General features: G+C 32.6%; 1 protein-coding gene across 3 annotated transcripts in view; it reads right to left on the bottom strand.

Annotated features, from left to right (window-relative positions):
• Window positions 1-12,384, bottom strand: part of Pkn2 (protein kinase N2) — a 120,486-nt gene that overhangs the window by 10,966 nt on the left and 97,136 nt on the right. For all 3 annotated transcript variants that reach the window (XM_046443295.2, XM_058579021.1, XM_046443296.2), the window contains 6 exons: window positions 11,209-11,335; window positions 10,258-10,385; window positions 10,088-10,163; window positions 9,919-10,010; window positions 4,450-4,626; window positions 768-830 (listed from right to left, as the gene is read on the bottom strand). In XM_046443295.2, the coding sequence (XP_046299251.1) occupies window positions 768-830; window positions 4,450-4,626; window positions 9,919-10,010; window positions 10,088-10,163; window positions 10,258-10,385; window positions 11,209-11,335 (663 nt within the window). The remainder of the gene's footprint in view (window positions 1-767; window positions 831-4,449; window positions 4,627-9,918; window positions 10,011-10,087; window positions 10,164-10,257; window positions 10,386-11,208; window positions 11,336-12,384) is intronic.

Raw genomic sequence — 12,384 nt, 5'->3', positions numbered from 1 at the left:
GTTCATTGTGTAATTATTGTGTGGACAATATCTTTCAAAGTTGGGGTTTCATTAATATAGATACTCCTCAAAAGAAAAGGCATGGAGTCACCAGATTACTCAGCTATATTACTTTTCAGTATTTACCCTGAATAATTAAAGGGATATTACTACAGTGATACATGCACACCCATGTTTACAGCAGCACAATTCACAACAGCCAAACAATGGAAACAGTGTAGACGTCTAACAATGGATGAATGGATAAAGAAAATGTGGTATGTATACACTATGGAGTCTTATTAAGCCATAAAGAAAAAAAGAAACTATGACATTTGCAGGAAAATGGATGTAACTAGAGACTCGCATGTTAAGTGAAATAAGTCTAACACAGAAGGTTAAGGGTCCTTTGTTTTCTCTCATAATCAGAAGCTAGAAAGGAAAAAGGAAAACAAGGATGAGAAAAATCACCTAACGTTCCTAAAAATCAAAGGGAGACCAGTAGAGAAAATGGACCAAATGGCGAATGGCAGGGCAGGAGAGGGGAAATACTGGGGAGTGATACTGGGTGTGCATGAGATATGTAATGATAAATCCTATCATTATGTACAACTACAATGCACCAATAAAAAAATGAGGAAATAAAACAGGTTGGGATTCACTATTTTAGAACTCACTTACTGCATGAATAAAAAATTTAGAAGTCAATTAATATAAACTACCTTTATCGATCATCTTAAATGCTAATTCATACCAAAGTAAGCTATTAGAATAAAAACATTACTTACCTATAAACAATTTTGTGTTCATGTAAATATTGCAACCCAAGAACTACACATGCAGCATAAAATCTGTTCAAATAATTAAATAGAAAGTTTAATAAACTTCAATGGTTTTGAATTCCAGTTTATATTCTTATGCTTTCAAGAACAACTCTGTAGTTAATTCCACAAACATTTATCTAGTTCTTACTATGTATAACATATTGTACTAGATATTAGGAGTAAAATTTAAAACTAAGAAAAGTACAGTCTTCATAACAGAGTCCTTAACCTTGCCTGGTAGTCACTGAGGACCCCAGATGGGACATGTGATCTGGTTCTATAGGAGGAACTACAATGTGTGGTGAGGACAGAGTACAAGGACCAGTTTTGTGGGGGAAATATATGGCATTTCCCCAAGTGGGAAAAAGGAATAGGGGTGTGAAAAAGCAGCCTTGGTGAAGGATCTTGAGTGTCATATTATGATTACTGAAGTTTGTTTTCTTAGTAATAGGGAATCAAACCATTTGAGTTAGGGTAGAATGATTCTATCTATGGTTAGGGAAATTTTTCTGATAGATAGCTTTTATAAACATGCAAATAAAAGATAAGAACATCCAATGTAATGACAAGAGCTTAAGATGGATTCGAGTGAAACTAAAAAAAAACCAAATATGACAGGACATAGTATCTCATTAACTATAGGATGAAGGAGTGGGAAGAGTTAAAGATGACTCTCAAGGTTTTCATCTTGGTGGAATGAATAGATAAAGAAATACAGTAGTAGCCCAAGTTTTGTGGGGAAAATGAGTTTGGCTTTGGATATGTCAACTTTAGTGGGAATGGAGAGAATAATTAATTCATAAATTTAAAAATACAAATATATAGAAGAAACACTTAGGAAAACTAGTTCTTTTAAATTTTTTTTAAAATATTTTTTTTAAGTTGTTGACAGATCTTTATATTTTATTTATTTATATGTGGTGCTGAGGATTGAACCCAGTGCCTTACACATTAGGCAAGTGCTCTAACACTGAGCTACAATCCCAGCCAGGAAAACTAGTTCTTAATACACAGGTAACAATTATGAATATTTTCTTCATAAAATACAAACTGTCCCCCCCAGTACATTATTTAATTCATCTATCTATCCATATCATCCCAACTCTACTGCCATACAAAGAAATAATTACTCTTGTCATTTTGGTGAATGTTCTTCTTAGGAATACACTTAGTCACATGTAGATAATATAAGTATGTTGTATGTTATTTCTTTGAAAATGGCTCCATAATTTGGAGGGATTTTTAAAATACATTTAGAAATATATATTTCATTTGAGCTGGGGTTGTGGTTGTGGTAGAGCGTTTGCCTCACAGGGTTCAATTCAGCACCTCATATAAAAATAAATGAATAAAATAAAGGTCCATCAACAACTAAAAACTATATTAAAAAAAGAAAAAGAGATATATATTTGATTATACATTAGACCTTATATAATAACTTATCAGTTTAAAGGATTTATCTGAATTTTGTTAAAATAAATGTGATTTTAAAACATCTTAAGATAGACTTTTTTAGCACAGTTTTGGTAGCAAAACAATATTGTGATAATACTTTTGAGTTCTCTGTTTCTTTGTAAGCAGACTGCTCTAATTATTATCAACTTATGAAATAAATGGGTACTCTAACATATTTCACTGAATGCTTACTATAATAAGTATTTTGTTATTTTAATCTTCAAGTCAAGCTTTACAATAAAAAATTTAAAGAAGTAGAAAATGAAACTCAGACAAAAAACCTAATTTGTCTAAAATCATAGTGCTAAGAAACAGCAAAGCTAGGAATCAAACTATTCTGATTCCACAGCTTCTGTCATTAAAACATACAGGTTGCCTAGTATGTCCCAGAACTCTTTCAGTTGTTTCACTAGTAAACAAGACAGACATGGTTCCTGTTCCTTCCTTCTAGTGAGGGAAGTCAAACAGTAAACATGTTAAAAAAGAATTAGATGATTTCAAGTAGAACTAAAGTAATATGACAATAAAATAGAAAATAGGATAGAGTGACCTACTTCAAGGTTAGTGATATGGTGATTTTTAAGCTGTGTAGTCAGTAAAGGGCCTTCAAAGAAAAAACATCTGAGCTGGGACTTTAGTGATCAGAGAAACCTTACTTGATTTGGGAGTATTACAATGTAGCAGTTTATTCTTATATTTCACTCAGCCTAATAGTTTCATTTGTATTTGGTCTGTATTCTCCACAAAAATAAAAATTTTCTAAGGCAGAATTGTATTTTTATTTCTTTTAAAAACAAAAATAAATTCCGATGTCATAAATAAATAAAGGAAAAATAGAACAAATACCAATGGCAGTTGGCACAAAGCTAGGTGTGGTCTAAATGCTCTGCTTTAAATTTTAAAATATCCAGGGAATATTAGTTTTCTAATATTTCTAATACTTCCTGACTTTTGCTCTTTTTGGACTGCTTCAATACCTATCAGAACTAATCCCTATTTTCTCATCTGAAGCTTGAAGGCTACTTACTGTCTGTTCTACATACATCTAATGGTTGTGATGAGATTCAAATAAGGAGTTAAAGTGTAATACAAATGTCTGTTGCTATTTTATCAGAACACAGATGCAAGATAAAAATTCAAGAGTAAAACCAATAAAGGTACTATAGAAATCAAGTTTTATTATTTGGGTGTATTTCAGAGATAGAATTGATTTAAGTTTCTAATGGTTTTAATGTTGAAGAGCAGTAGGCCTGGGGAATAGCAGGTAAGGTAGAAGGAAAAATCTAGTGTTCAATTTGAAATACTAAATAAGATGCTTATTAGCCTTACAAATGGAAAAGAATACTATTAGAGTTGGAATGTTAAAAGAAGAAATCAGGCTAGAGATATAAACTTGGTGAATATCAGCATGCAGAGTAGTTGCTGTTAAGAGTACTTTCCTTGGGGGCAATATATATACAAGTTGGGTATCCCTAACCTGAAAATCTTAAATCTGAAACACTTTGAATACCACATGATACTCCAAGTTTTGGATTTTAAAGAATTTCAGAGTGCTGGATTAGGTATACTTAACTAGATAATTTAACTATGCAAATATCTCAAAATCTGAAAAACTTCAAACTCTAACTCCTGGTCCAAGCATTTCAAATAAGTGATACTCAACCTATTTTGGTTTCTCTTTATACTCCTTCAGAGATATTATTAAGCACAAGCAAGCAAGTACTTAATATAGATACTTTTAAATTATCCTGTAAAAATGCAAATATAAATATTTTATACAAATATATGAGCAAGTACTTGATACAGATTCTTTTAAATTATCCCATAAAATGCAAATACAAATATTTTATATGAATATACAGTATTTTTTAAAACTTAATGTACTTTAAGTATAATTTGTCTTTAAAATCATGGTCCAGATTTTTTCCCTAGGGAGAAAATCTAATAGCAAAAAAGAAAACAAATTCATTTACTAAAATGAACCTAAACTGCATGTCTAAATTATCAAGTGTGATTTAGGAAATCATGACATTTTCAACATGGACAATACAATAAACAAATGCAAAAATTATCTGGCAAAAAGATAAGTAAGGAATTCGAATATTTCTTATAAGAATCTATTCAGAGAGCTTTCTTTCCAGCAAGAAACCAGTCATGGAAAAACTCAGACAAATGTCTAAAGCATACTCACACAGCTCTTGGTTCAGAAAAGACATCAGTATGAATGTGCATCATTAGGTCCCCACCGGCAGCATATTCCATTACAAAGCAAACATGCTCTTTGGTTTGGAAACATGCAAAAAGATTCACCAAAAAGGGATGCCTTACACTATTCACAGTTTCAAAAATTCTTTTTTCACACATCAGGCTGTAAGAGAAAACATTTGAAAATAAATAGTCTTAGAAATATTCTAGTTGGAAATAACAATTAAAAATATTACTAAGCCTTAAAATAAGCAAATTTTTAACATCTTAACTTTAACATCATAAAATGTATATTTTGTTATATATGCTATGAAAGCTATTCTTCTAGATATACACATAACTTTTGTGAAAACTAAAATATGGTTAACATGATATGACTGTAGTGTTTACACTGATGGTATCAGAATAATATCCATATGGCTACTGATTCTATTTGTTTTTTAAGAGAGAAGAGAGAGAGAGAGAGAGAGGGAGAGAGGATTTTTTTTTTAATATTTATTTTTCAGATTTCAGTGGACACAACATCTTCATTTTTATTTTATGTGGTGCTGAGGATCGAACCCAGCGCCCCGCACATACCAGGCGAGTGCACTACCGCTTGAGCCACATCCCCAGCCCATTGATTCTATTTTTTAAAAAGGCTCAATTAGGGGCTAATTATGAGAATTCATCAGGAATAGGTCAGAGAATTTAGTAAACTGAAACATTTTTAAAAATTTTAGGTTTGTAACCAAGGCAATTTCAAAAGCAGTATTTATAATTCATAAGACATGTTATTCAAATTTTTATCACATAAAATAGAGTTGAAAGATATACATATGCTGCATAAAAATTTAAGCTAGAAGACCAAATGGAAAATAAATAAGCTACATGGAGAACTCTACAACACACTTCAAGGAAGTTTCATGAGAACAATGTAATTTTTCCATTATACTACAGAAAAATCTATAGCAATCAAACACTTACACTGTGAGAATTAAGTCTTTTTTTCTCTCTTTTTAAAAAATGGTACTGGGGATTGAACTTCAGGGCACTCTACCACTGAAATATACCAAAGCTTCTTTATATAGAGATAGGGTCTTTTTTCTTTTTTTGGGCGGAGTGGTAATAGTGGTGGTGGTAGTGGTTGGTACCAGGGACTGAACTTGGGCACTCAATCACTGAGCCACATCCCCAGTCCTGTTTTGTATTTTATTTAGAGACAGGATCTCACTGAACTGCTTAGCACCTGCAGTTGCTGAGGCTGAGGCTCCTTACTTAGCCTCCCAAGTCACTGGGATTACAGGCATGATCACCATGCCAAGCTGAGACAGGGTCCTGTTAAGTTTCTGAAGCTGGCCTCTAACTTACTACCTCAGCTGGTATTATAGGCATGTGCCAATGTGCCCGGCCAAAGACAAGTTATTAAAAAGAACAATGGTGGGCTGGAGTTATACCTCAATGGAAGAGCACTTGCCTAGCACATGTGGGGCACTTGGTTTGATGCTCAGCACCACATTAAAATAAATAAAGGTACTGTACCCATATATAACTAAATACATTTTAAAAAAAGAACAATGGTCAAAACTATTGATATAAAATAATAATTTTGCCAATAACAAAAAATTCTTCCTTCTTCTGAAATATTTGGTAAATCAATTTGACTTATAACTCAAAGTAGAAGAAAACTAGGTCTAAAGTTATTAAAGTAAAATTTAAATTTATTTTTGGTACCTGATCAAAATAAAGATCAAGATATATACTTTATTAGCAATTAGGTTATAAAAGTATGTTTCTAATATAATAAAATAGGTACTTTTTCTGTTTCTATTTGTGAAACTGGAACCAAAAACTGATATTCATGTATGTTTTTTATAAGCTTTATTTTAATGCTTTTATTTTTAAATTAAAAAAAAAAAAAGCCAAACTAAATTCCTGATTTTAGAAGGAAATATATAGTACCACTCTCCTCCTTTTTCAGTCTTTTAAGAAAGGATTAATTTTTTAACAAATGAACAACAACAACAAAAATGAATTATATCTCATTTAGGAGGTCTAGTATTCTTAATGTTATGGTAATATGGATTCTACTGGATCATGAAGAAAACATCTGATAATTGTTTTAGATACTGACACTAAATGCAGCTATTATGATAAAATGTTTAAACTCCATTTAATACTATCACATTCTAGATGAACTCCTAACCTTTGATTCCATGAATTCTATGTTTATATTTATACATACTCAGAAAGCTACAGTGTTATTGTTTTTAAGTTTAAGGCTTATGTCTACATAACGTTTCTTTTTTTTTTTTTTTTTTTTAAATTTGGGAAAGTTTCTAAATGTTACTACCATGTAAGGCTAAATTCACTAAAAAAAAATTAAATAAATAAAGTTATAAGCTTTGATTTTTGTCATCACTTAAATTTACCGAAAAATGTCCTAAATCTGTGATGGGCAAGATCTAGAAGATCAATTCTAAACCATCAGCCTTATTAAGTCAACCTAAATTTTGAGTAAATGTTAAAAAAAAAAAAAAAAAATTCCAATGAAATTAGTAAGAGTTTTATCACATGACAAGCACAGGTTCTTCCCCCCCCCAGGGGTACTCAACCACTGAGCCAAACATCCCCAGTCCTATTTTGTATTTTATTTAGAGACAGGGTCTCACTGAGTTGCTTAGGGCCTTGCAGTTGCTGAGGCTGATGTTGAACTTGTGATTCTCTTGCCTCAGCCTCCCTAGCCTCTGGGATTACAGGTGTGCACCACTGAGCCCAGCAAGCACAGGCTCTTCATTGTCTGTGTTTTTATATTTATGAGTAAATCATAATTAATTAGGAGTGATTTTATGGGTGACTCAACTAATTCACTAATTCTCAATTGGATGATCATTATGTTACACCTGTGCTGAACATGTAAGAGGTATAGAAGATTGAGAATCATTGATTGGATTATTGCTGAGAGTGATTTTAAAGCATTTAAAGGAATCCTCTGACAATGACTGACAATAGTGACAAGGACTAGATAGATGTCATAGGACAATCAAACAGAATTAGACACTGTAAAGACCCCAGTTGTCACAATACTTTTAGTTTTAGGCATTTACATCACACACAAAAAAAGCTATTGTAGCTGGGCATGGTGGTGCACACCAGTAATCCCATGGACTCAGAAGTCTGAGGAAGGAGGATCATAAGACTGAGGCTAGCCTCAGCAACTCAGTGAGACCCTGTCTCAAAATAAAAAATAAAAAGGGCTGGGAGTATAGCTCAGTGGTTAAGCATTCCTGGGTTCAATCCCCAGTACCAAAACCAAAACCAAAACCAAACCTAAAAGCTATTTACACAAAAATCTTTAACCTGTCCCAACACTACTAAATTGTGTATTCTCCTTAAAGTCTATACAATAATCCAACCTTATTCAAAGCTTTAAACTTAATATCTTTCATCTCTCATAGAACACAAATTCAATTTCCTTTATAAAATCCTACCTAAAATATGTTAAAAAAAATTTAAAAATAACCCCTTATCTAAATCCATCAGTATACCATGATGTCCTCCATCTTATGAGTTGCTGTTGTCTCTATTGCTTATTTTGAACTCAAACATATGGAGCCTCTTTAATTTACAAAACTTATCTGTACTTGTTTTCTGAAGTGACTAGTTTAATTCTATCCATTCTGGTGTACTTCCTTTGGAGTTCAACACATTATCAGATATGCTACAAACTTGAATACATATTTTAGTTAGTGGAAAACCACATCATTATTTATAATAAGGCTAAAATTTTAGGATTATGTTTTCCTACAAAGACTTGGTTCAAAGTAGTAACAATATAGCAAAAATCTCCATAAACCACCAGGATTAAGTAGTATAGGTTGAGTACCCATTATCTGAAATACTTGGGAGTGGTGTTTCCATTTTGGAATATTTGAATATTTGCAAATACCTAATGAAGTATCTTGGAGATGGGACCCATGTCTAACAAAAAATTTATTGTGTTTTTCCAATCATGGTGTGATATATTGATAAACCAGTAACTCAGGAGGCTGAGGAAGGAGGATTCCAAGTTTTTTAGCATGACCTTGTCTAAAAATAAAAAATAAAAAGAGCTAGAGTTGTGGCTTGGTAGTATAGCATCCTGACGTTCAATCCCCATTACAAGAAAAAAAAATTTATTTTTTTCATAAGAAAAAGGTATTTCTGTCTCTTGTGTGTTTATTTTGTGCAGCCCAGTTCCCCTGGAGTGATCCTGAGTGTTTTAGTCACGAGGAACACGACAGCAATTACTATTCTATTCTAGGAAAGAAAAACATTTGACTCTTCTGTTATTTTTCAAGTATAAACAGCATATCAAAGATTTGTTTTAATCATCTGCTTATACAATATAAAAACACAGATCTAAAGATGTAATATGGTACTCAATATTTTATAGTCAGCAAAATCATGAGTACTCCTCCTAAGTATCAAGAAAGCATTTATTTGGATGTAACTGAGGAGAATGAGAGAGTAAAAAAATAAACAGGTAAACTTAAAAAGAAAAGATGATTTTTTTCATAAAGAAAACATTGCAAGTGTTTAAGACCTGTCCTAATTCTAAGAACTACTTATATGATGGGAAAAACATTAAAAGTAGCAATTAAATTCAGTAAGGCAAATGTTATAAAAATTACATATTTTTTAAATATATGGGGGCTGGCTGAGGCTCAAAAATGTTCAGTGAAATCCTCTGGAGTCAAATCATTACTAAGGAAAAACAATCAGGACTAGAAAAGACATCCTTGTTAACTCATAGATCAGGGTTCTTTTCATTATATAGGACTCTTTTCCATTAAAATCATTAGACGCTCTCTACTAGTGACAGAAAAAATGTTAGTAAATGTCAAATGAAAGCCTCTGTGATAAATGTCATTTTTACACAATAATATGCCATATTCAATTAAGAGAATCATTTAAAGTATATTCTTTAACCTAATTATAATTTTTATCCTCAAAGTCCTTGCATTTTAAGAAATGTATAAAAAGATATATCTGGGCTAGGATTGGAATTCAGTGGTAGAGTGATTGTCTAGTACATGTGAGGCACTGGGTTGGATCCTCAGTACCACTTAAAAATAAATAAATAAATAAAATAAAGGTCTTGTGTCCATTTACAACTATAAAATATAAAAAATATATCCACAATAGTTTACATTTATTAAACTCTTTTTAAAAAATTTCATATAAATACTTTAACATCTCCATTTACAAAACCCTTAACATAATTAGTTTAAACGTTTCACTATCTTTCCTTGGTATCCACTTATCAGTTGTCATAAGAAGGGAAAAAAAGGAATTGGCTAGAAATGTACCTTATGCCAAACATAAATACACTAATTTCTTCACATATTATGACAAAATTAGAAAGTTTTCCCATTTCATCCATTCTCTTAAAATACAACTTTCAAGAAAACAATTTCATTTTTTAAAAACTAACCTGTCTACTTCGTCTCGAGCTACAATGTCTCCCTTCTTTAAGGCTTTTATAGCAAACATCTCATTTGTGTGTTTATATTCTGCCAAAAGCACCTGAAATGAGATTAAAATAATTATTTCCCATTTTAGTTCTTAATTTTATAGGTATCCACGAACCTTCAAATGCTTACCTTCCCAAAATGTCCTCTTCCCAAGACAGCGCAACATCTGAAATCTTGTAGATTAAACTGAAACCTTTGCTCAGATCTGAAAATAGTAATTTCAATTAAATACAAGGCAATAAAATATGATATCAATATGTAGTAGCAAAACACTATATATACACGTATATGTTCTTTACCTTCTATCCTCAAGTTCTCGACCACTATATCCTAGGCTTGAGTCTTGAATATCAGGCTCATAGTCAGACTGGGATTTGGGAAGAATACTATTCCTGTCATTCTCAATATCAAAAATTGTTTCTGAGTCCTATAAGATATTAAATACTTGTTAAACCATGAAAATAATAAAACAAAACACAACTTATTTATCCAGCAGCTTGGGAGGCTAAGGCAAGAGGATTACAAGTTCAAAGCCAGCCTCAGCAACTTAGTGAGAACTTGCCTCAAAATAAAAAAATAAAAAAGGGCTGGCCTAGTGTTTAAGCACCCTGGGTTTAATCCCCCATATAAAAATAAAAAGCAACAATAAAAAAAAAAAAAAAAAACCCTGATTTATTAGGTAATCATAAAGTTGAACAAAAATATTCCAACAGTCAATACAAGTACTAGAGATGAAAAATTTAGCTGGTTATTCTTTATTTTTTGGTGGGGGGTGGAGGGGAGGGGGAGTGAAGGGTAGGGGAGAGGGGGTGTGGCGGGCGGGGCTGGGGGGTGTTGGGGAAAAAACCTAAGGCCTCATGCATGCCAGGTAAGTGCTCTACCATTGCGCCACATCCCTAGCATTAATTTTATAATAATACGTATATAGCATATTATTAACCAAGTTAGAAGATAAACAGCATTTCAGGCAATATGACAATAAATATCAACCATGCTTCTATGCTCCTTTTTAGCTAAAGAAACTTATTCTATCTTTTTTAGCTTAATAGCTAATGACAATGGCATGCCAACACTAATAATTTTGTAATTTCTTGTCAACTTAGTCTAATTTAATTGAAAACAGTCCATTCATAAGAAGTATAAATAGTTCACAGATAAACTTTAAATTGAAATTGCACTTATTCACTACGATACTTTTACTATGCATTCATGTGGCAAAAAAGAATTACACAAAGTCTTAAATGTCTTGCCTGTCCAGGTGTATCCAAAACTCTTAATTCAGAAGTTTCATCTATTTCTCCAAGGGAAGAAGCTCTTGGTGGGGCTGGAGGAGGTTCCGGCTCAAGATCAAAGTCCAATTTGGTTACTGTAGAATCACTTACAAAAGATAAAGCAATTCACCAAAATAGTAATCAAAAGTATTTACTAATTTATTTAATAAAAGCAATTGAACATTTTAAAAGTAAACAGAGCACTTGTTTAAAACTATCATTTGAGATGGCAAGATGGTGGAATAGAGGAAGGAGGCATTTCTCATTTGTTTTGCTTTTTACAATTTGAATGACAGGAATAAGGTATCATAATGAGTCTATGCCTTTGGGGAATGGAATAAGGAGGTTCAGAGGAAGCCACTCTATCATAGCTCTCCAAGAGTAAATCAAAACAGTAATTCAGCACCAGCAAATGGAGCCTACAATGCTGAAAAGAGCGAAAAACTCTTTCACTTGAAACAGGTGATCTGAATGCTGGGATCAGTAGCCTGGCTGACATTGAGGTATTCAATTCACAACAAATCTGGTGAGTCCGAAGACATCTCTTCCAAGCTTAGAAAGACCTGGAAGATAGGATGACACATTCTATTCTCCTATCTCTAGTACATGAAAGTTTCACTACCGTCTTGGATGGATAGTTCTGATCACAACCCCATCCCCCCCAACCCCACAGGCATCCAAGAAAGTTCACCCTTTGGTGAACACAGATGCCACTAACAAGTTCAACCACTTTGGGTCAGAGCTGAAAATAAACTGCATGATAACTGAAACCCCAGAAAGAAAACACCCTACTTAAAAATTGTGACCAAGAACAACAGATTAGTGAGCTGCTGAAGAACATTATTAATAAGCTTTTTTTTTTTTTTTTTTTTTAAGATTTCTTAGCATAAGGCTTTTGTTCTGAAGTGCCTGTAATTACTAGGGATTAGTATCTCCTCTCAATGTGGTATTAGAGACTGGACATAGTAGCAAGTTAGAACTGGGTCAAGAGAAAGCAGCTCACTAAAAACTACTTTATATAAAAGTAGAAGAGAGAATCATCCCAGAAGATGAACAAAAATACTAATAATATGAAAAAAATCAAGGGAACAAGCCACCCCAAATAGGCCACAACACAAGTGACCCCATGGACATCACAGTGGAGGAAATGCCAGA

Source organism: Marmota monax, unplaced genomic scaffold (genome assembly GCF_021218885.2).
Source record: "Marmota monax isolate L192 unplaced genomic scaffold, Marmota_monax_Labrador192_F-V1.1 WCK01_AAM20220418_F8-fsc00046, whole genome shotgun sequence".
In the NCBI taxonomy this organism is placed as follows: Eukaryota; Metazoa; Chordata; class Mammalia; order Rodentia; family Sciuridae; genus Marmota; species Marmota monax.
This window is presented reverse-complemented; position numbering and strand designations above follow the sequence as displayed.